Source organism: Rattus norvegicus, chromosome 5, assembly GCF_021556685.1.
Source record: "Rattus norvegicus strain SHRSP/BbbUtx chromosome 5, alternate assembly SHRSP_T2T, whole genome shotgun sequence".
In the NCBI taxonomy this organism is placed as follows: Eukaryota; Metazoa; Chordata; class Mammalia; order Rodentia; family Muridae; genus Rattus; species Rattus norvegicus.
The window spans coordinates 76,918,786-76,942,450 of NC_141538.1; the positions used below are offsets into that span (position 1 = coordinate 76,918,786).

At 46.4% G+C, this 23,665-nt stretch overlaps 1 protein-coding gene across 6 annotated transcripts in view; it reads right to left on the reverse strand.

Annotated features, from left to right (window-relative positions):
* The window catches only part of Epb41l4b (erythrocyte membrane protein band 4.1 like 4B), a 160,388-nt gene that overhangs the window by 29,783 nt on the left and 106,940 nt on the right, over nt 1–23,665 (reverse strand). For all 6 annotated transcript variants that reach the window (NM_001401792.2, XM_087550508.1, XM_087550509.1 and 3 more), the window contains 5 exon segments: nt 2,408–2,506; nt 5,839–5,906; nt 13,448–13,573; nt 18,622–18,740; nt 20,933–21,135. In NM_001401792.2, coding sequence (NP_001388721.1) covers nt 2,408–2,506; nt 5,839–5,906; nt 13,448–13,573; nt 18,622–18,740; nt 20,933–21,135 — 615 coding nt within the window.

Here is a 23,665-nt window from a genome sequence, read left to right on the forward strand (position 1 = left end):
TTGAGTTTTTGAGATAATTCTGAGGTAATTCATGATAAAGTCATAAAGCCTTGCCTTATGGGGTTAGCCTGGGCTAGCTTCGATCTCTGGATCCTCCGGCTGTGCCTGCCAAGTGCTGAGATCACAGGCATGTGACACCACGCCTGCCTTACAGGACACGTTCACAAGCTTTTGTGAAGAACTGTGCCTTGAAACTCTTTTGCCGAGTGCAGCAGAGCAAAAGGGAGAGAAATTTTTTGTTTTTTTTAAACAAGAGCCAATTCGGTGATTAACTGAAAGTTTTCCCCTTCCAGGCCACCTACGGTTAGTCATTATTTAATAGGATCGCCCATCCCAAATGGGGGACACGTTTTGAACTTTGAAATGAAAGGGAACACAAGCCCTGGCAGCCTTGTCCTGGAGGGGTGGGGAGAGATCTTCATGGTTTAATTTGTTCCCCGGAGATCATTCGAGCTGTTCATTATCTGGGTTTGAGCCATCCTGGCTTTGCTAGACACACTGGGGCTATACACCTCAAGGTTCCCACCCGGCTTAGTGAGGTGACATGTGCCTGCTCTTATGACCCCCTGAGCATGTGGCTCCCTTCACCTTCCCACGAGGAGCTAATGGCACATCTGTGCTGGCTATTTGAGGATCGCCTCTCGTAACGAACCCCAACTTTTACATTATTGCATCCTGGATCCCTACACTTTTTCCCCCCAAAACACAATCTTTGGCCAGACCCTTGCAAAATCCCCTCAAGCCAGGAGGTGGTGTCCTTTAATCCCAGCCCTTGGGAGGCAGAAGCAGGCAGATCTCTGTGAATTCAGGATGGTCTGCAGAGTGAGTTCCAGGACAGCCAGGGCTACACAGTGAAGCCCTGCCTCGAAAAACAAACCAACACTCCTTTAGTGTGGGTACTAGCTCACTTTACAGATGAAGGAAAAGCTCTTGAAGCGAGGCCTGAAATCCCAATGACTCAGGGGGCTGATGCAAGAAGTCTGCCTTTGAGGGGGCAACGCAGGATGACCTTGTCTCAAAACAAAAGTGTGAAGACTGGATCAGAGACGTAGCTCAGTGGTACAGCACTTGCTTTGCATTGGTGAGGTCGCAGGTACCTTGCTCTTAAGAAAGAAGGAAATGAAAGGACAGGAAGGGCAAGGAAAAGGTACCGAGGACATGGTTCGGGGGTTGAAGCACTTGCCACCGAAGCCTGACGTCCAGAGTTTGGATCCCCAGAAACCCACCTGAATGATTGGTTTCCTGACTGTAATTCCCTCCTCTGAAAGGATATACGGGGGCCCCAGAGCATGCTGGTTAGTGACGAGCCAGGCTAGTGAGCTTTAGGTTTAGTTGAGAGATTTCACCTCAGTGAATGAGGTGGGTTCCTGATATCAACCCCCATCTTGTAAGTGCGCACACGCACAAACCAGAACCCCAGACTGCCCAGTTTCCACTGTGCCCAGAGATTCCTCTGCAGTTCTCTGACAAACTTCACACCCAGGCATAGTGTCTGAGCCACATCTGAGGCCAAAAAGGAGAACTCCAATTCAACCAGTCCTCCAACCCATGGCTGAGCCCGCCTGCCCTTCCTAGAGGCCTCAGCTGTCTTGTTTGGGCTGTTGTTTACACCTCTGTCTTTGCCTCCAGCACTCTATGAGACTACATTTGAGATGACAGATGGGAAGCATCACATTGCCAGTACCTGACCATGCCTGGAACCGTAGCCAAGGGAGTTTTGTTGAACTAAGTGGAAGAAAAAAAAAAAACTAGGTGGGTCCTGACACCCTCCGTAGCCCCATGCTTCCCCTCTGGTTCTGTTGACTGATCCCGCTGAACACGTTACTATCATGCCATGGGCTTTGAAGGCAGCTCTTCTTATGGCCTCTAGTGGTTTCTGTCTTACTAATCATCCACCCATGTAATCCTCCTCTAGAGTGTGAACTGAACCTAGCAATGTGTTTCCAATAAACAGAATATGGCAAAAACAATAGGAGGTCTTTTCTGTGTGAAGCTATACAAGACCAACTTTCATCTTGCCTCTCACATGCTTTCTGACAGAAACCTTACAAGACAGTAGCACAGGGTAACTGGGGTCCAACAGTCTCCTTGGGCATGGATTCTGATAGCAAGCATGTGAAGGACCAAGGCCCTAACGGGAAAATTGGTAGCTTGTTAAACCCCAACAGAGAAGCTCAGAGAGGTTGTCCCAGACTCCCGGTCCTCAGCAACTGTGGGGTGGCAAGCATTGAATTTACTATACCACAGTCAGTGAGGACAAATGTGCCCACTGTGACATCCAAATGGGAATTAAATGGAGTTTGGGAATAGCCATCTGAGAAGGTGCCTGGGGCAAAGCTAATGAGTTTATAACTAAAGGTTCATGTGTAACGTTCACGTGTAGGGGGTAGATAGGCGCAGAACTCACAAACTATACTGCCTTGTTAACCTCCTCACTCGGGGAGGTTTGATTTCCGGCTTCTCCACAGCTGGCTGGGCGGCTTCCACACGGATAGGAATGGGGCTTCTAGAGACAAAGGAAAAAAAAAAAGCATTTTTTTAAAGGTTGGTGTTTGTGAATTAGCCTTCTGAACTGCTTCTCAGGTAATCAGCTTCCTGATCCTGATGGTCAAGAAATCTGACTGTGCTTGACTTAGTAGTGTTTTTACTTAATAACTGAAATTACATTACAAATGCAGAAAAGTCCAAAATCAAATAAACAAGCAAGCATTATAGACACCGGAATAGAGTAGGGAACTAAATATAACCAGGTAAGGTACCAGATAAAATTGCCTTGCCTCAAAAGCTCCCTACCTCAATATGAGGGTTTGGTTCATAGCTTAGTCTTGCTGTGAAATAGAGAAAAACCCTTAAGTAACCCAGCTTTGGTTCCCAATAACTTGGTAGCTCACAATAGCTATGGCTATAGAACATGGTGAAGCCATATACTATATATCAGGCAGTATATGTATTTTATGTATATTGTTATAAATTTATATACTGAGATTATATATGTAAAGTGAAAATGTATAATCGAAAGAACTTTAGGACTCTCCCTAAAATATTCTAATACTATATACATGAGATGTTTTAAAAAGAGAGAGACATGGCTCAGTGGTTAAGACTGCTTGCTGCTTTTCCAAGGGACCTGAGTTCGATTCCCAGCACCTATGCTAGGTGTCTTTTTTTTTTTTCTTTTCTATTTTTCGGAGCTGGGGACCGAACCCAGGGCCTTGCGATTGCTAGGCAAGCGCTCTACCACTGAGCTAAATCCCTAACCCTATGCTAGGTGTCTTAAGACTACTAATAATGCCTCCAGGGTATCCGATGCCCTCTTCCAGCCTCTGGGGGCACCTATGCACAGGTACACACACACACACACACACACACACACACAAATAAAAATAAAAATGTTAAGTTTCAAACCTGGGGCACAGATGCCTGTTTAACATATCACAGCAGGCCTGACTACCAGGTTCTTCCAGCAACCGTCAGACCCTGTTACAAGGTATAGCTGGCACACCCCACTCTTAACTTTGAACTCTCCAGCCCAGGGGCCTGGACTCCTTTCCTTATGTAACCCAACCATTTTGTATATCTGTTTTCTCTGTACCTTTGGCCTCCTGGCTGAGGTACCTACCCACCTCCCCAACTCCTCACATGGCCTTGCTCAAGATCATGTTCACTCTGGGTTCTCCAAGATGTCCCTGCCCCTGGCTGTGCTCTCCTGCACGTCTACAATAAACTTTCTCCCTGGCTGCAGTCATAGCTAGGAGCAGTCATATCCATTCTTTTCCTTTTTATTCACCCCCCTTTTTTTATTAAAAAAGATATTAAATTTTCCTTTTATTTTTTCTCAGTCATTTATGGCAATCCAATGGCTTTATTTAAAACTGATTTTTTTAATTATCATTTTTAAATTTTATTCTGTGTGTGTGTGCGTGTGTGCATACAGAGGCTGGAGAGCAGACGGCATGCAGGAGTCCGTTCTCCTGCCCTGTGCATCTGAGAGCTAAAAGCTCATTAGCCTTGAGGGTGGGACTCACTTAAGTCATTTCACCAGCCCCAAAACAGTGACTTTACAAAAAAATCTTTAATATATTTTTATGGTCATAGCTAATTTCATATTTTAAAAAAATACCAGTAACTACTGCCTAATACCAGAGAGACCCTGAGACCAGTTGAGGCCCTGAGCAAGAGGCCCTGACAGATCACCAGACGCTTTTGCACTTCCATTTTCTCTTCTATTATGTGGAGAGTGTGCAGTTGGTCCTTAGCAAATGCTTGTTGAATAGACACAGAAAAGAATGAATGAGGAAACTGAGTCAGTATGTTGGATTCGTGGTTCTCTCAGGCCAGAACTCCCTGAAATGACCCCATCTCCTAGGGTTCTCTGTTTCGTGCAAGCAAGACCACACCAATGGGAGAGACAGCAGATGTCTAGCTGAATGCAGGGTACCATCCCCACCACCCTGACATTGAAGGGGCCCCAGCAGAAGGGCAAGGGGTAGGAAGTGACCTGACAGGAGGGACCTCAGGCTGAGTTTATTCTAAAGGCAATGACAGTCACTAAAGGGTTTAGTCTCGGGAGGGTCCTTAGACTAAAGGTCTTTCCTGCAGAAAGGTCCTCAGAGCCATGAAGAGTGTATTAGTGGGAGAGCCAGGGTATTAATGATCTGGAATAAGAGGCAAGGAAGGGTGGGGAAGGGCTGGGAGTAAGGTCCTGAATGGATTTTTTGAGATAATACTGAAACTCGAATGGATGGGTTGTGATAACCAATCAGGTGAGGGGATGAGGTGGGTGGGTGGGAAAAAGGGGAGGAACTAGATAATGCTGCCCTCCAAGACTGGAGACAGATGGAGGAAGGATGGTGGGCAGAGTGGAAAGGGGCTTTTGTTTGTTTTGCCTTTTCCAGTGCCGGGGATGGAACTCGAGCCCATGTACATGTTATAAAAGTACTCTCCAGCTGAGCTAGACCCCAACCTGAATTAAGTCCCTGTAATGTCCAGGAGGGACCCAGATAGGCTGTCATTAAGACAACAGAGATACCCTAGCCTCTGCTTTGAGCACTGGATATAACAATTCCCTAGGGCACCCAGACATTCACTAAGATGCTTTTTTTCTGCCCCTTCTATTCCCACTCCCATCCATCCACCCACAGGTTCTCAAGGACTGAGGAGGGACTCAGGAGTCTAGTTTTACGTGGTTGGGGATTAAACCCGGGGCCTTTAGCATGCTAGGCAGGCTCTCCACTACTGAGTTAACCTCCCCAGCCAGGGCCAGGACCTGTGATTTTCAACGAGACTCTGTTGTACACTTGAGGAAAGCACCCAAGGGAGCACTCTGGGGAGTAGGTGACAGTAGACCACCAAGACGGCAATAAGACTGCCATGGTGACATGCTGTCAGTCATCTGGGCTGAGGTGGGATTCCCCTGGGGCATGGGGTGGGGAGATAGTGGCTGAGAGGGTCAATGAACCCATGTGATTCCAGTTCTGACAAAGCTAAGAACCCAAGGAAGAGCAGTGAGCAGAGGCTGGGAAGGGTCCTCTTTCCTGTATTGTCAACGATGACGCCACTCTGGGGACAGAGGTTGGAGCGTCTTTACTGGAGGGACGTCAAGGTCAGAAACCACTCAAGGAAGCTGGGTTCTACGCTAGCACAGCAGGCAGCAATGTTAAGCCAGGAATAAGCAACAGGAAGTCTTTATATTGGTTTCTTTGGGCCCCTATTCTCTTCTCTTTGTTTTCCCTCCCTGCTTCTGTCATCCAGGTCCCCGCCCCCGCCCCCAGAGAAATCCATCTGACATAATGCACATCACACCATATTGTCTCCCCACTGAAACGAGAAGCAACAGACCTGACATTAGTATCCTGGAGACTCGACTTCTTATTGATATTTACAAATGAGGGCTCCTCTTTTCCAATCTGTTAAAGAAAACAGGTTAGTCGAATGTAAACAGCTTGGCGTGTAAAAAACGCTCCCAGGTCTCCTACATCCCAAGGATTGTAGTGAGAAGGAGGACCACAGAGGTAACTCATCAGGTGTTTAGTCAATCACAAAGTTATTCTGTTTTCACAGCAAACAACAACGACAAAAAAAAAAGTTTTCTTGAGTCATTCCTGCTACTGAGGATTAAGGTGTGAAAACTGAAAATTCAATCATTTGCTTGCAATTTATACCTTTATTGAGAGCACTTGCTATGTGTCAGTTCCTGCCTGAATGTGAAAGGGAACGTGTGGGAAAAGCAGCCCGCAGTTCAATCCCTTCCGGCACTCTGTGTATCAAGAACAAGAATGGGCTACAGGCCCCCGTAGCATTTACAGTGATAGCTTTAAAAGGAACTTGGAATCCTGTACATCCGAGGAGCAGTCCCGGAAGGAATGATGTCATTTGAGTCCCTGAGAATGACAAGGGAGGAAAGGACACCCACACAGCCAGCCGAATAGCATGTATACAGGCAGTCAGCGGGGGAAATGCCCCGCCCACAGCCCTCATGTTCAGCCTCTGCTCTGTACCGATGTTCAGTGATGTCATGGAGACTGGTGTGGACAGCAGTCCGCACACAGATCTGGCCCAGCTCCTGTCAGAGTCTTTTCTGCGGCCAGCAATAAGACAGTACCTCTGGCTTCCTTTCCATACACCTGTGCTCTGCGCCCTGGTCCCCGGAGGGAACTGGTGCTCACCCCCCACCCCCACCCCGCCCCTGGCAGGATGCTGGGCTGCATACAGCAGCTCTCTACACAAACTGTCAAGCCACACTAACCCAGGGATTCCTACAGTCGTTCCCGAGAACACTAGTTCTGTGGAGGAGAGTGGGAGCCATTTACAAAGTGGCCCATGCTATTAGAGGGAATTAAAATACAGCACGCTTTTCCTTGAGAACTTCTCGAACTCTATACGAGGCTAATATGCTGCTTTGGAGGGTGGATGGGTGGGTGGTGTATCCTTTCTACAGTGATGGGTGAGCATGGGCCAGCATTCCTGGTTTTGCTAACCTCGTGGCTTCCTCTCTTCTCCACCGCTTTCAGGGCCTTCCTCTTTATCTGTCTGACCCAGTGCATTTTTCTTTTCTTTGGGTCTATAGCCCCTCCTTTTCCACACCTTCCAAAATGAATTAATTTTGGTGCACATTACATCTTCATTATGGCAGAAGCCTGGATCCTCTACAGCGGCACTCTCTGTACAGCACAAGACCCCTGAGAACATGGCAGACCTTCCCAATATGCATAACATCGACTGCATAGGCTATGAAACATGTGGCGTTTACTCACTTGGTGATAGGACAAACTAGCATACACAGAACTGACAGTGGGAGAGCAGGTAAGACAATCAGATGTGACTGTGACTTGAGATAGCTGAGGTTTACTTATTTATTACACGTGTGTGTGTGTGTGTGTGTGTGTGTGTGTGTGTGCGCGTGCGCGCGCGTGTGTGCACTTGCCCAGTACACACATGGAAGCCAAAGGACGACTTGGGGAGCTGGTCCTCTCTTTCCACCATGTAGTTGTTAGGGATGGAACTCAGATCATCACAGTTGGCACCCAGTGTCTTTGTCCTTTGAGCCACCCAGCCAGCCCTGCAATCACTAAGTTTGAGGTGAGGCGCCAACCTGACTGTCCTATAAAAACTGTCACTGCCATCACCCAGAGCAGTGAGTGTCCCCAATAATTCCCTAATCTTAATCTGTGGTTGTTCCTACCTGTATGCCCTGAGGTAATGCAAGACACTGGTCAGGATCTCCGTGCTATCCTTTAATCTTTTTTTTTTTTTTACTAGTGATTCAGCAATTAATATTAACATTTACATATCATTTTGGCAATCATTTATTTTTGTTAAAAATACATACTTGGTAGATATATAGAAAGTGTAGATGAGCCAAGAGAGGAAAATTTAAAGAAGTCACTGGTGGGTTCACATTGCAGAGGCAACCCCGTGGCTCTCTAGGTGTATTCTTTCTCAACTTAAGATTCTGAATCTTGATAGAAGCTTGTAGAGTGATGTGTCTACTTCATACTCACTAGTGCCAGGTTCCCTCAAGTCATTTCTCTCTCGTGTAGGGTGCAAGTTGTCTAGCACTAGAATTAAGCTTCCTACCATGATAGTATCTTGGCCCATATCTCCCTCTCTCTCTCCTTCTCTAGTTCTCTTCGCCATGAAGGAGGATAACGAGAAGGTGCCTACTTTGCTAACGGACTACATTTTAAAAGGTGAGAGCAGCTACCCTCCTCCCAGAATTGAAGGGTCCTCTCCTCTGAGTTCCTGCCCAAGCTGTAGAGCTTGTGCTGAAACTCTCAGAGCACTCACACCAGGCCGACCGGGCAGCAGTCACACCACATGGTCGTCGTGAGGGCTTTGAGGTAATGGGTGTCACTAGCAGGCCTGAAGGGATTCTGTTACTTCAGGTCACCACTGTGAGTCCTCATGAGGAACAGGACACCAACAAAGGACTTACTGTGGAGAAATCTGGTGGCTCTTGCACCAGGTCCCATTTAGTAGGAAAAACAAAGCCTGAAAATAAGTTAATACTTTCAGTACTTGAGAGGAGAAGGACGCCATGATTAAGTTTGTCTCTTCATAACTTTTTATGAAAGAGAGTACTGCTGGAGACCCAGGGTTCATTCACGCCAGGCAAGCAGTCTTCCACTGAGCCACAGTTGTAGCTTCTTGAACATTTTACTGTGGAAGTCTTCAGTACGGGCAACGGGAAGATCGTTCTTATCTTCCACATTCATTTTTTTTATGTACTATATTCCCTGCATGTTTGGTTACCTTGTGTGTGCCCAAAGAGGCCAGCAGAGGGTGTCAGGTCCCTTGGGACAGGAGTTGCAGATGTGGGTGCTGGGAATTGAACCCAGGTCTTCAGGAAGAGCAGCCAGTGCCTTTAACTCCTGAGCCATGTCTCCAGCCCACTCCAGTCTTATAAAGTCTTTTTTTTTTTTACTTTTTTTTTCAGTTACTACTGTACTTTATTGTGTTCAACCAAATCACCATGTTACAAAAATAGCAAGCTGCCATAATAAAAAAATAAGGCTCCTCTATCCAGCACCAGATAGCATCATTTTACTTTCAAGCCTAGAAATTGCACACTTGTATATAAACCAACCGAAGATGAGGATTGAGAGTTCATCTTGGTGGATTTTTCCTTTGATGAATATGAAGTGTCCTTCCTTATCTTTTTGGATGACTTTTAATTGAAAATTGATTTTATTTGATATTAGAATGGCTACTCCAGCTTGCTTCTTCTGACCATTTGCTTGGAAAGTTGTTTTCCAGCCTTTCACTCTGAGGTAGTGTCTGTCTTTGTCTCTGAGGTGTGTTTCCTGTAGGCAGCAGAATGCAGGGTCCTCGTTGCGTATCCAGTTTGTTAATCTATGTCTTTTTATTGGGGAGTTGAGGCCATTGATGTTGAGAGATATTAAGGAATAGTGATTATTGCTTCCTGTTATATTCATATTTGGATGTGAGGTTATGTTTGTGTGCTTTTCTTCTCTTTGTTTTGTTGCCAAGACGATTAGTTTCTTGCTTCTTCTAGGGTATAGCTTGCCTCCTTATGTTGGGCTTTACCCTTTATTATCCTTTATAGTGCTGGATTTGTAGAAAGATATTGTGTAAATTTGGTTTTGTCATGGAATATCTTGGTTTCTCCATCTATGTTAATTGAGAGTTTTGCAGGATACAGTAACCTGGGCTGGCATTTGTATTCTCTTAGGGTCTGTATGACATCTGTCCAGGATCTTCTGGCCTTCATAGTTTCTGGCGAAAAGTCTGGTGTGATTCTGATAGGTCTGCTTTTATATGTTACTTGACCTTTTTCCCTTACTGCTTTTAATATTCTTTCTTTATTTTGTGCGTTTGGTGTTTTGACAATTATGTGACGGGAGGTGTTTCTTTTCTGGTCCAATCTATTTGGAGTTCTGTAGGCTTCTTGTATGCCTATGGGTATCTCTTTTTTTAGGTTAGGGAAGTTTTCTTCTATGATTTTGTTGAAGATATTTACTGGTCCTTTGAGCTGGGAGTCTTCACTCTCTTCTATACCTATTATCCTTAGGTTTGATCTTCTCATTGAGTCCTGGATTTCCTGTATGTTTTGGACCAGTAGCTTTTTCTGCTTTACATTATCTTTGACAGTTGAGTCAATGATTTCTATGGAATCTTCTGCTCCCGAGATTCTCTCTTCCATCTCTTGTATTCTGTTGGTGAAGCTTGTATCTACAGCTCCTTGTCTTTTCTTTTGATTTTCTATGTCCAGGGTTGTTTCCATGTGTTCTTTCTTGATTGCGTCTATTTCCATTTTTAATTCCTTCAACTGTTTGATTGTGTTTTCCTGGAATTCTTTCAGGGATTTTTGCGATTCCTCTCTGTAGGCTTCTACTTGTTCTCTAAGGGAGTTCTTTATGTCTTTCTTGAAGTCCTCCAGCATCATGATCAAATATGATTTTGAAACTAGATCTTGCTTTTCTGGTGTGTTTGGATATTCAGTGTTTGCTTTGGTGGGAGAATTGGGCTCCGATGATGGCATGTAGTCTTGGTTTCTGTTGCTTGGGTTCCTGCGCTTGCCTCTCGCCATCAGATTATCTCTAGTGTTACTTTGTTCTGCTATTTCTGACAGTGGCTAGACTGTCCTATAAGCCTGTGTGTCAGGAGTGCTGTAGACCTGTTTTCCTGTTTTCTTTCAGCCAGTTATGGGGACAGAGTGTTCTGCTTTTGGGCGTGTAGTTTTTCCTCTCTACAGGTCTTCAGCTGTTCCTGTGGGCCTGTGTCTTGAGTTCACCAGGCAGGTTTCTTGCAGGGGAAAAGTTGGTCCTACCTGTGGTTCCAAGGCTCAAGTTTGCTCGTGGGGTACTGCCTAAGTCCTCTCCGTGGCGGCAGCAACCGGGAAGATCTGCGCCGCTCTTTCCGGGAGCCTCCGTGCACCAGGGTTCCAGATGACGTTTGGTGTTTTCCTCTGGCGTCTGGATGTGCACAGAGTGCAGTCTCTTCTGGTTTCCCAGGCGTGTCTGCCTCTCTGAAGGTTTAGCTCTCCCTCCGCTATCCTTTAATCTTAACAGTTACCTAGGGAGGTGGCTTTTAATTTGTTTTGTTTTGTTCGGTTTCTTTAACTTGTGCATGTGTAACATGTACGGGTGTGTGGTGTCTGTGTGTGAGTGTGTTCAGGTATGCAGGGCTAGAGATAGGAGTCACGGATCCTCCTTACTTACTGTCTACCTTTGAGGGTCTCTTGCTGAACCTGGAGCTAGTGGCTTTTCAACAAGGCCAGTACCTAGCCAGCCCCAGCAAGCCTGCTGCCACCCCAAGCGCTGGGGTGACAGGCAGGGATGGGATCATACTTGTATATGCATGCTAGGATCTGCGTTCCATTCCTCAAGCTTGCAAAGAAAATGTTTTTAACCTCTGAGCTGTCTCTTCAGCCCCTCGAGAGGAAATCTTACTATGTTGTCTCAAGCTGGTCTCTAGCTCTTGAGCTTAGAGACTTTCCTGCATCAGCGTCCCAAGTGCCTGAGACTACAGGTGTACACCACCAGACCTAGCTGATCCCCACGTTCTGGGCAAAACAGCCGAGACCCAGGGAAGTTAATAGATGAGTTTAAGATGGCATTACGAAGATAAAGATCAGGACTCAAACCAGAGCCAGTGGTTCTCAACCTGTGGGTTGTAACCCCCCTTCCTTGGTGGTTAAATGACCCTTTCACAGAGGTCCCATATTAGATATCCTGCATATCGGACATTCACATTGCAATTCATAAGGGTAGCAAAATTACAGTTATGAAGTAGCAACAAATTAATTTTATGGTTGGTGGTGACCCCAACAGGAGAATTTTATTAAAGGGCCGCAGCATTAGGAAGGTTGAGCACCGCAGAACCAGACCAAGGGCTTTCCATCACATAGTCCATACCTCCTGTTTACATCGGCCTCCCAGCGGAAGAAACCCTGTGCTCTTGTCTCTCACCGCATCTTCTGGGAGGATTCAAAGCACACAGATTGTTATGTACGTAGCCAGAGAATGTGTGCTCTTCACAATGTAAGTATGGGTAGGTAGACCCATAAGGACGGTCGATTCTTACCTATTGTTTTAGTGAGCACTTGGACAACTGTAGCGCTGTGTGTGTGTGTGTGTGTGTGTGTGTGTGTGCGCGCGCGCGCGCGCGTGCAGGGACATGCTTGCCACGGTGTATGTGGGAGATCAGAGAACAACTTTAAGGGGCTGGCTCTCTCATTCAACTATATGTGTCCTGGGGACTGAACTGAGCCACTGAGTCATCTTGTCACGCCAACCATAGCTTATTATATGGCAGGGATGGCCAATGGGTTTCTCCCTGGAGGCCACCTGTGACTCGGGCCACTTAGAACCCTCATTTAGGGTGGCAGAAGGAGTGTAGTTAATGGCCATTGTGGTGCCAGTGATATGTGTTCCAGTGCCAGTCGGAGGGTTTATGTGAGTTATCACACTATCCTCTCTTATCTCCAAATTCACCCCTTCTCCTCGGTTCTGGGATGAGAAGCAGCAAACAAATTTCCTCTGCCAACAGGGGGCACTGGAGGGATTTTTGGCTTTACCTACTTCTGGGTTGCCCCAGCCTGGCTTCTCCACAGGAACACCTAAGTCAGGTTACAGTATTGCAGCACCGGGAGATCCTGGGTTGCCCGGTCCATCACAGACCCAGCACCAGAATCCCCGCCCCTTGCCCCAGACTGTGAGACCCTGTCGCTCTGGGCCCTTAGTGTGTGACCAGGCCACATGTAACTCATGAAGTTACATACAAGAGCAGGCCATGGGGACCTGAACTCAGGAGTGTGTTTCACCTGTGTGGATTCTTCCTCCTGGCACACACATACACGTTCGAGCAACCTTTGCTCCCTGTGCTCTTGTGATGCAAAGTACTTCCAGAGCTGCCACCTCCGGGTCCCCGGAGTAGTGAGTCAAGTGTAGTTCAGGGAGAAGGTTAGACGTGCGGATCACTAGCCCCCACACTGACTTCCTGAACCCTCTCTGCTGGGGCCCTTATGCAACTAGCACGTAAGAACCACCATCTCTCACTTCCCCCTCTCCCATTCGCAAGCATGAATAATAACCACAGCTGTCAGTAATTCTCTGCATTAAGACCCAGGCTTCCTCGAGCCAGTGAGACAGCTCAGCATGTAAAAGTGCCTGACTGATGCCAAGGCTGACAGCCAGAGTCCGATCCGCAGGACCCACAGGGCAAAAAGAAAGAACTGACTCCTGAAAGTGGTCCTCTGTCCTCCACAAGCAGCCCATGGCATGAGCCCCTGCACCCCTCCTAACAAAGAGATAAAATGTAACTGCAATAATAATAACAACAACAACAACAACAACATCCAGGCTCTTATACCAAGAAGTGGCTCCTATCTCTATACTAAACCTTGATGTGGCTGCGTCACTGTTCCCCTGTGTGGCACTGAGGAAACCCTGTAACATGAGATTGAAGGAGCATTCACCCCTCATACCTGGGCATTCACACGAGAGGCATTCTCTAGCTGTGCTTTCAAAATGTTACATTTCACATGATCTGCCACCGGCGAAGGCAGCAGCGGGGTCTGAAGGGTCTTCTCGGAAACTTTCTTTTCCTCGGCCTGAGATAAAGCAAAATCCAGGTGACACATGTCAAGCAAACAGAAAAGAAAATTCATGACAACTTCCACCAACAACCACGACAACAAGTAACACAAGGGTCTGAGTGTGTGTGTGTGTGTGTGTGTGTGTGTGTGTGTGTGCACCCTGATAAAACTTGTAATGCAGAGGCTTCCCACATATCACCCCACTTTCTAGTGAGACACATCAGGTAAAGGTTTAAGAAAGGAAGGGACCCCTTTAAACTCAGTTAACAGGAATCAGCGACAGAAGCGACAGCTTCTCTTCCCCCAGCCCAGCCTTGAGCTATTCCCTCCATGCCACCTCAGAGATGGGAAGACGTGCCAGTAATTAGCAAGATCAAGAAAAAGAACACGAAATACTTGCTGATATTTGTTCAGTAAACCTTGCTGGAAACCATGACTCTCGATGAGGAATTTGTATCTGTTATTTCATTAATGAATTTAATGCATATGCAGCAGATGAGAGCCAGGGCCTCATGCTCTATCGTGGAGCCACACTCCCAGACCCTGGATCACACTGGACTTCAGGAGTTTGGCACTAATTTCACAATTCCTACCATCTCCTAAGTATTAAGTGACTATGTTCCTAAAGTTCATGTGACTTGGTTAAGGTAGATAACCCTAGGAATACATATATTTGAATCATGTTCAAAGGAAAACATCTTTAAAATCAAAGGCTTTGTCACTATAGTAGACATGGTATTGACATGGTGATTAAAATAAAAGTTATTCATCTCTACCTGTAGCCCTGAAATGATCTTAGATGGTATATGTGCCACTTTGGGGAGATAATGTCTAACTGTCCACCATACTGTAGGTTATGGTTATCGCAGGTCCCAAAACAATATAGTGCTTGACCCAGACTTGATGTCCAATAAATACTCCCTATAGACGATTATGGTGACACCCACTAATTATCAGAAGAGATATGAGCACAAGACCTCATGATTGCTAATGGAAATTCAGTAGTATCAGGAGGTAGTGTGGCTGGTCAGCCACCATGTACAAAAGCAAGAAGGAAGTGTTCTAAAATCCTCATCTTCCCTAAGTTCTGGAACTGTTATTCACCAGATCAAAGGCCCCACTGAGGTTAAGCATGGTGGCACTTCTCTACTACCCCAACGTTCAGGAGGGGGATGCAGAAAAAGGGTAGGTTCAAGATGAGTCTGGCCCACATACTGAGAAAAAGCAAGAATCCCATTGACCATCTTAGTATCCATTACAGGAATATCATGAAAGCCATAGAAGTGCAGGGCATGTGGCTAGATTATCCAGTCTCCCCAAGGGAATGAAGAAGGACGTCTGGGAGAGAAGCAGACTCCAGCCATGCCACTTAGTACCAAACAGACAAAGGCAAGTGTTCTGAAGTAAAATGTCAGTCCTTTCTCTCTAGGGTAGCATCAAAAATAGATGATGACGACAATGATCTTGGTAATGACCATGATGATGTTGGTGACAACCTCAATAACAGTGATGATAATAACGATGGCGGTGGTGGTGATGATGAGGACCAGGATCATAATAACCGTGATGATTAAGAAAAACGCCAGTAGCTGACATGTTCAAGAGCTGTCACTGGCCACATATTTCATGGGCATGACTCACTGGAGGCCCACTTGTCCAGGCTATTTGGAGCTAGATATCTTTTTACATATTTTTTTAAGTTTTCATTTATTCCTTTAGTGTGTGTGTGTGTGTGTGTGAGAGAGAGAGAGAGAGAGAGAGAGAGAGAGAGAGAGAGAGAGAGAGAGAGAGAGAAGGGAAGGGAAGGGAAGGGAAGGGAAGGGAAGGGAAGAGAAGAGAAGAGAAGAGAAGAGAAGAGAAGAGAAGAGAAGAGAAGAGAAGAGAAGAGAAGAGAAGAGGTGTGTAGCAAACCAGAGGACAACATTGGAGAGTCAGTTCTCTCCTTCTGCAAGTGGGCCCCGTGTATGAATGTGGGCTTAGCAGCCATGTCTTCCCCACTCAGGCATCTTTAAGTCACTTCTGCCGGCTTATCTTGCTGGTGCCTTCATTATCTTCACGTTAGCAGAAGGCAGACAACCGTGGGCTGCCGATGCAGCTTGGTGGAGCACAAGGTTCAATTCCAAGCTCTCTTCCATCACAAGGGGAAGAGTTGCACGATGAGAAGAGAAAGCAGTATATCATTTACCGGGGTTTGTAGAGGAGAAAAAATACACAAAGCAGGGCCATGGGAAGCCACTTGCCTGGGGTCACATAGAGGGAGGCAGATTCTGATGGAGTCCAAATCCAGAACTCCCAACCACTCAACCACGCTAGCCTCTCTGCTGCCATCTCCTCCTTCATAAGAACTTTAAGATGCTCAATGAGAGAGAGAGAGAGAGAGAGAGAGAGAGAGAGAGAGAGAGAGAGAGAGAGAGAGAGAGAGAGAATGAATTATGAATGGCTTTCTCAGAAAATACAGCAAGCTCTGCCTGGGATGGAAGAAGGGTAGCAAGAGTAAGCCACCATGCTGGACCTCAAAAAATGGCATATCTGGCTGGACTCAGGGTTATTCCTCCTTTAGGAAGATAAGTAACTTACCTATTACTTATTATCTGGAAACGTAAGTTTTACAGTGTAGGTTTCGGGTAATTTACTTTGTGCTTATAAATCCAGTCACATTAATTATTTCATACTTGAGGTTTTCTCCATAGATAATGTTAAAGAGTTCATTTGTAGTTGGTTTTAATTTAGGGAGTGGCATTTGGCGAGCGGGAACTTAATTAGTTAGGATCCCATTGGAGGGTTTTGACAGTGATTTACAGGGAAGTGTTTATACCAACAACAATGAAGACCTACTTCACATGATGGCGTGCTGCTAAAACAAGGATTCAGCACTGACTTCCCCCTTAAGTTTAGCCACTCTAACCCGCTGTTAGGACAGACAATTCAAGCTGGCTTGCTCCTGTCCCGGCTGGACAAAGCAGTACAGCCCGGTACTGCTCAGCTACATGAATGACCTCCATTGAAGACCAATACAAAAATCTGTAAACTCCTGCATCTTTGTGTGCCTTTTGTTTAAAAGGCACCTCTATTAGCACTGGGTGGGGACTGTCTCACAGGTATGAGGACCTGAATTTGGATTCCCAGAAGCTACATAAAAAGCAGGCAGAGCAGGCCAGGGCAGGGCAGGGAGGGTTTGTTATCTCACTAATGACAAGACAGGAGGTGGAGTATAAGACGTCATACAGGTGAAGGCAGGTACAAGACAGAACAAGGCCTATCATTGGATGAGAAGGAAGGATGGGCAGGAGAAAAGTTTTAGAGGAGGAGGAGACTAAAGGAGGCAGGAGAAGCAGTGGAGAGAACATGGAGGCTGATGTTAAGGTTCCTCTCTGCACATTTACAGGTTGTTATGAATATTCTTAAGGGATGGGTGTGTATGGGCTTTGTATGTCTAGGTGGGCAATTATATCTTATCAATTGGACCAGAGGTTCTCGTGTTGTGTGTTCTTTCATGTGGCGATTTAAGTTCAAGAGAGTATGTCATGGGTGGTGACACTGGGCCGCTAAGGAATTGGGATGTGTGTTTCTGGCATGGTGGCAACCTGCCTTAGGAACTAGATGTGTAGAGAGATTGTTGCCAGGCTCAGAGAGAAGCCATCGGCAGTGTGGTATGGGATGGAGCAGCGAGGGTGAGAGACTTTGCTGACTGAGATGACAATATCTACCAGATATCTTGGGGCACTGCGGTGCCGGACTGGTGCAGGATAAAGACAGCATTTTTTTTTATAATTTTACAGCAACAGTGGAGAGCCACAGTTCTCTGGAAGCCCACAGGACCCATCAGCCTGGCCTATGGAGTGAAATCCAGGCCAGTGAGAGATCTAGTCACCAATAAAGGTGGAAGGTGCCTGAGTTCCAACACACATTCCCACATTCATACATCCATACCCACACATGCATGCACCTTACACTCTCATGACTGCACACACACACACACACACACACACACACACACACACACACACACACACACACCACACACAAAGTTGTCTCCAAGGGAGATTTCAAGACCACAGTTCCAGCTCAGAGCACGGCTCCAGCATTGCTATGCTGTCTGGTTTTGTTTTTGTTTTATTTGTTTGGTTTTTTTGTTGTTGTTGTTTGGTTTGTTTTTTCAAGACAGTTTCTTTGTGTAGCTCTGGCTGTCCTGGAACTCACTTTGTAGACCAGGCTAGCCTTAAACTTAGAGAGATCCACTGCCTCTGCCTCCTGAGTGCTGGGATTAAAGGTGTTCCGCACCACCACCAGGTGCACTGTCTGTTTTTCAGAACCGCAATGTTTTAAGTTTGAACTGTGGAAAGAGACTGTGTCATCCAACATGGCATTAACAACTCAACATACAAATCAAAGACAACGGGGTATTGTTATTAGACAATAGGCCATCTATTTGGGAATGTCCTCTTGGGATAAGGAAGCAGTCGGATGTGTATATAAATTGTTGATAGAGACAATTAACACATGGGAAATCCGAGGAGCCTGAAATCCCCACTGTTGTTTGGGGACCACTTGGAAATAGGGAGTGAAAATCACTACATTAAGAACAGGAAGTTACAGAAACCATGGATGAATCAGAGGTGGATATATCCTTAAGGTGTGAAAAAAAAAATCGTTCAAGCTAGTGGCTCCCATTCGAGGTGTCATGCTTTACTGAGGCGATCTATGGTGAGAAACAGTTTACTTTTAAAATATATGATTACATTTATTTATTTATTTATTTATTTATTTATTTATTTATTTATTTATTTATGTGTACAGGTGTAACCGTGTGAGGTCAGGGGATAACTTGTACAAGCCAGTTCTCTCCTTTTTTCATGTGAAAGCGAAGGATAAGAGTGTAAGAGGATAAGAGTAGGTGTAAGAGTCTTTAGCCGCTAAGCCAGCTCACTGGCCCAAGAAAGGTTTCTTAACAACAGGAGCACGAACACACACACACACACACACACACACACACACACACACACACACACACACAGAGGCGCCTGCTGTGGGGCAGCACACTCCATGCAGAGCTGGCCTGGCACCTTGTTTATGTTGATGTGCAGGGCAGGCCAGGGTCCCGCTGCCTTCACGGTGTCCAGCTCCAGTTTCTTCAGATGGGCAGCTGCTTCGCTGTACAGGGCAGGTGCTCCGGGGCTCAGTTCTAGAATGTGGCAGGGAAAGGACAAAGTAAGAGTTCAAAGTCAGACAGATACAGGTTCAGAGACCCCTCGGGAAGCTGACTCCCGAATCCTTTTCTGCCTTTCCAGCTTCTGCAGTTCCGGAACATGTGAGGCTGAGGTTTCATAACCTTACTCCCATAGATAGGAGTTGGGAGGCCCTGGGCGTGATGTTTGACCCCTCTGGGCTGCTAAGCCATTTAGAAATGAAAATAGAAATCACTTATCTTGCAGGGTTTCTGGAGTATTAAGTGAGATTATTCTTACAAAAGGACTCAAATGTGGAAAGGTCCTTTACATGCTGAAAAGACAGATGTCCAGGCTGCAAGGCATGGCAAGGTGGCTCGGAGAGTCATATTATGTCTCTAAAAACCCAAGCCGTTGGCTTTTTGTAGTGTGTTGCATCTGTTTGCCACCACGCCCCCATCCCTAGCTCGGATTTATTACAAATACATTAAACATTCACTAAATATTAAATATTCATTATCCAGTAAAGCTTGTGCTTTACCACTTGTTAACAACTGGCATCTGGGGAGTGGAAATAAACAAATAAGATATGATTCTAGTGCAAGTGGAGGGAAGACATTTCACATAAAAAGCACTGAGAGCTTAAGATATCCTCAACCCCGGCTGGGGGTGCAGGAAGCATGCAGGGATGCCACGTGAGCTGGCTGCCGGGGCACGTGGGGTCTCACTAGGGCTGAGGAAAAGCCTTCCAAGTGGAGGGACAGCACACACAAACTCGGGGCTGGGACTGCGAGGTTCTTTGTGAAAGGACAGAGGTTCCGAGCAGCTGGAGTGTGGGAAGGATGGGGAGGCTAGGACCACAGGGGGAGGCTTTGGAGGTCTGTCCGGTGACCACGCTCTTGTGTGGACTTATGGGGGGCCAGGAGGAACAGAAGGTCTTAACACTGACAGTGGTAGTTTCTCTATGGGGAATGCACAACAGGAAGGATACTATTAGGAGGCCACACCAGTCACCTCTACGCGAATGGATGAGGTGAACAAGGGCCAGGATAGCCTGGCCACCGTATGGATTCTTCTTCCTAACTGGACTAAGGGTTCCCATCTTTCTTCCATCTAGCTAACCTCAAAAGGTTCTTACGGTGTGAGGATGAGGCTGAGTTGCTCAGTCTATCCGGACAGCTCACAGCTGCATGCAGGGTTAGGCTAGAAGGTTCCTGGACACTCACTGCACACCCTCTTTCCTGCTCACAGAGGGACCAAAACCCGGAGAGCATCCTCAGCTGCTCAGTGGGAACCCCAGCGTCCCGACCTCTGACCTGCCCTGTCTCAGTGCTCCTGAAGGGAGTAAGGAAGAGGACCCATAAAAGTAGGAAACGGGCCCCTCGGGCAGATGTGGGGCAGGGGCTGGGTGACGGTCGGCCAACAGAAATTCTATTTGAAAAATGTCATTGTGAAACACAACACTGAGTGCTAGTCAAAAATAAACAGATGTAGGCAAGCAGTAAGATAACGATAAAAATGAAAAATAAGGTTATATCTGGCGGTGGTACAGCCTTTAATCCCACCATTTAGGGAGCCATGGGCAGGGAGATCTTTGTGAGTTTATTGTCAGCCTGGTCCACATAGTGAGAAAGAGAAAAAGAGAGAAAAAGAGCTAATTCTTTGCCTCGGTATATCAAAGATAAATCCCTAAAAGAGATTAAAGGTGAGTTAGGAAATGATATAACATTCAAGATGCAAGCCCGTTCTTACAGAGTGGGCAGGGACCTGATGAGTCGTACTGCCAAGCACAGGTCTGACTGCTTACTTACTAGCAACGTCTACAGGATAGACAACACCACAGGCTCACTGGACACCTGACACCTCTCTGCCGTTAGAAGTCGGTATCCCAAAAGGACAGCAGTGAGTTTACTGTGACCAAGGCAGGAACCCTAGCCACCATCTGACTCCCTCCCCCACCCCTCTTTTTCACTGCTGGAGCCCAGGAGCCTGCACTAAGCGCTGCAAGGGCAGAAGTCTAAGCTAGGAGGCAGGAAGGAACGGCCATTTGTAACAATGTGGAAGCAGGAAACCACCCAGTCCAGATCACCCTGCCTCCAGGCACCAGTCTCTAAAAGCAAACTGCCCAAATCCAGTAGCCATGGCAACAGACCCCCTTCTGTCCCTGACTGGCCATCTGCAACCCACCCTACTCCCTCTACACACTCACTGGTGAGGGCCTTGCTGGAGTTCGGGGACCTCAGCGGCGCCTCCTTATTCTCCAGGGTCAGAGAAAGGCCGTAGTTGGAGTGGTGCTGGTGCTGATGGTGGTGTCTCCCCGAAGCTTTGGGAGCAAATGGCGTGCCCCCGTTCTCCTCGAGGCCGAAAGGCAGCCTTTCTGTGGGGCTGAGCGCTGGGGACGGGAGCGGGTAGCTGGGGCAGACAACGAAGTCAGGGTTTAGAACAACACAACAATTTGCTAAACCCTCAAACCCCAAGACCACGAGGCTCAAAAGATCCCTACTTAAAATAGGGAGTTGGGCCAAACGGTGTGCAAAGAAAATGAACAAAAGTGGGAATTTGTATACGTTAGTGATCTGACATCTTGAATCTTTAAAATGTCTTCACTTTGAAATAGAATAAAATAGCTTGCATTTTAAAAACTAATTTTTCAGGGCTAGAGAGATGCTTCAGTGGTTAAGAGCACTGGCTACTCTTCTAAAGGACCTGGGTTCCTAGCACCCACATGGCAGCTCACAAGCATCTGTAACTCCAGTTCCGCAGGGTCTGATGCCCTCTTCTAGTCTCTACAGACACTGCATGCACATGATGGACACATTGGCAAAAACACTCATACACATAAAAATAATTTTTTTTAAAAAATAAGGTATCGTCTAAATGCAAGGTGGAAGAAAGAAAAACATTACATAATGCTTAAATTAGCCTATGCTATAAACCAGAGTCTTTCCCCTTCCACATGCAGAAAGTCATCCCCATGTGCCTCCTCTGATATTTCTTCTCAGGGGTAGCCTTTTCAGGCATGCCCAACCAGAATCTCCCACAATCCTGTTAAGGGGGATTTGGTCTAAATGAATTCACATGCCCCTAACTTTTAACACCCAAGAGAGAAGCTCTCTTTCCAGGCTGCTCACAAGTGCCCACAATTCTAGCTCAGAGGGCCCACAGCCCTCTTCTGGCCTCCTTGGGTACTGCACTCATGTGCATAGACCCACAAGGTTAAACAATGAAACCTTTTTAAAAAATTATTTCTCTTGGTAGTGCTTATATTAAACCAAGTATATTAATATAATGCCTTGGCATACTTCCTTCAGCTAAATGTTTTTTTTCCTGAATATAAAAGAAATGAAAGCATTTTTATGGATTCACAAAGTACTGTCGTACCAGAGCACCATGTTGTAAGTAGGTCAGTTCTGGCTGTCAGGGTGTAAATAGAAGTTTCTTGTGACCATCTTCCCAGACATAAAGTAGGTATATCCCTGGCAAAGCATAGAGGGAGAGAAGACCCTACAGCTAAATCTTTCAATAAGGTTCACAGGATGGATTGATTTGTTGAATGATTGGTTGATTGATTAATTGAGGTAGTTCGGTTTCTCTCATTTATAAGTCATGCAGTCTAACCCAGTACTCATTTATTGTTTTTGTGGGAGAGAGTAGACAGCTGTGGAATTTAAGATGCATGGATAGTCAGAGCCATTACAGGTTTAAGAAACAGTATGGCCAGGGCTGGCGAGATGGCTCAGTGGTTAAGAGCACTGACTGCTCTTCCAGAGGTCCTGAGTTCAATCCCCAGCAACCACATGGTGGCTCACAACCATCTGTAAGGGCATCCAATTCCCTTTTCTGATGTATCTGAAGAGAACAACAGTGTACTCGCATATATAAAATAAATAAATCTTAAAAAAAAGAAAGAAACAGTATGGCCAAGGTTGGGTGAGCAGGGAGGGCAGAGTATACGGAGAGAAGGGAGTGGAGGGGAGCAAGCAGCAGGAAGCGCAGTTCAAATGATGAGCTGGACTGGTTTGACGGGTGAAGCATTCAGGATTATCATCTGAGCAACAGGGGGCTGTGGGAAGGGTTTGAGCTGGCCCCTGGGATGCTCCTGACAGTGTGAGCATGGCTTGGGGACACTGTGATAAGGAGGTGGGAATGGGTCTGGGTAGTCCATAAACAAAGGTGTGCTTGCCACCACTGGTGCAGGAGCTGGGCCCTTCAGCCACCCTGGCTGCTTTGTGGAGACCCGCTCAAGGGTACTCCTACAGTGTGTACACCCGGAGCAGAGGTTCTCAACCTGTGGGTCACAACCCCCTCACAGAGTTCGCCTAACACCACCAGAAAACATAGATATTTACATTACAATTACAGTTTTAGAAAGCAGCAAAATTACAGTAATGAAATAGCAACAAATGATTTTATTGTTGGGGGTCACCACAACATGAAGAACTGTATTAATGGGTCATAGCATTAGAGAATCACTGACCTGGAGGAAGTGGAAGCTGGCATGATTTTGACCTCTAGAGGTCTCCACTCTTACCTCTTCCCCTTAGAAACAGTTTATGCTACCTACCTTCCTACAGGGGCATTAAAAAAGCACACCAAGTTGGAGCTGAAAGCTCTCTTTCCTGGGCCCAGCCACAGCCCTGCAGGGCACCCTTGACCAGTGTTCTATAGAAAATGTGGGGCAGCAACTGCTGAACTTTTCCAAAGCTAAGAAGGGGTGTGGCCAGGATTTGTACATCTGCAGGTTGCAAAGCCCACTGACATTCTTTCCCATCCTTAAATGTACTGAAGATATTTGCCTTGTAGGGGGTGAGGTGGGGCCCTCAGAAGAGCAGCAGTCCTTTTGCTGGTGATGGCTTCTCAGTCTGAGGCTGTCCTTCCTCTACCCTGATCCTCACTTCTAGCCTGCTCAGAGTCTGAGTGGCATAAGGTTGTCCAGTCACAA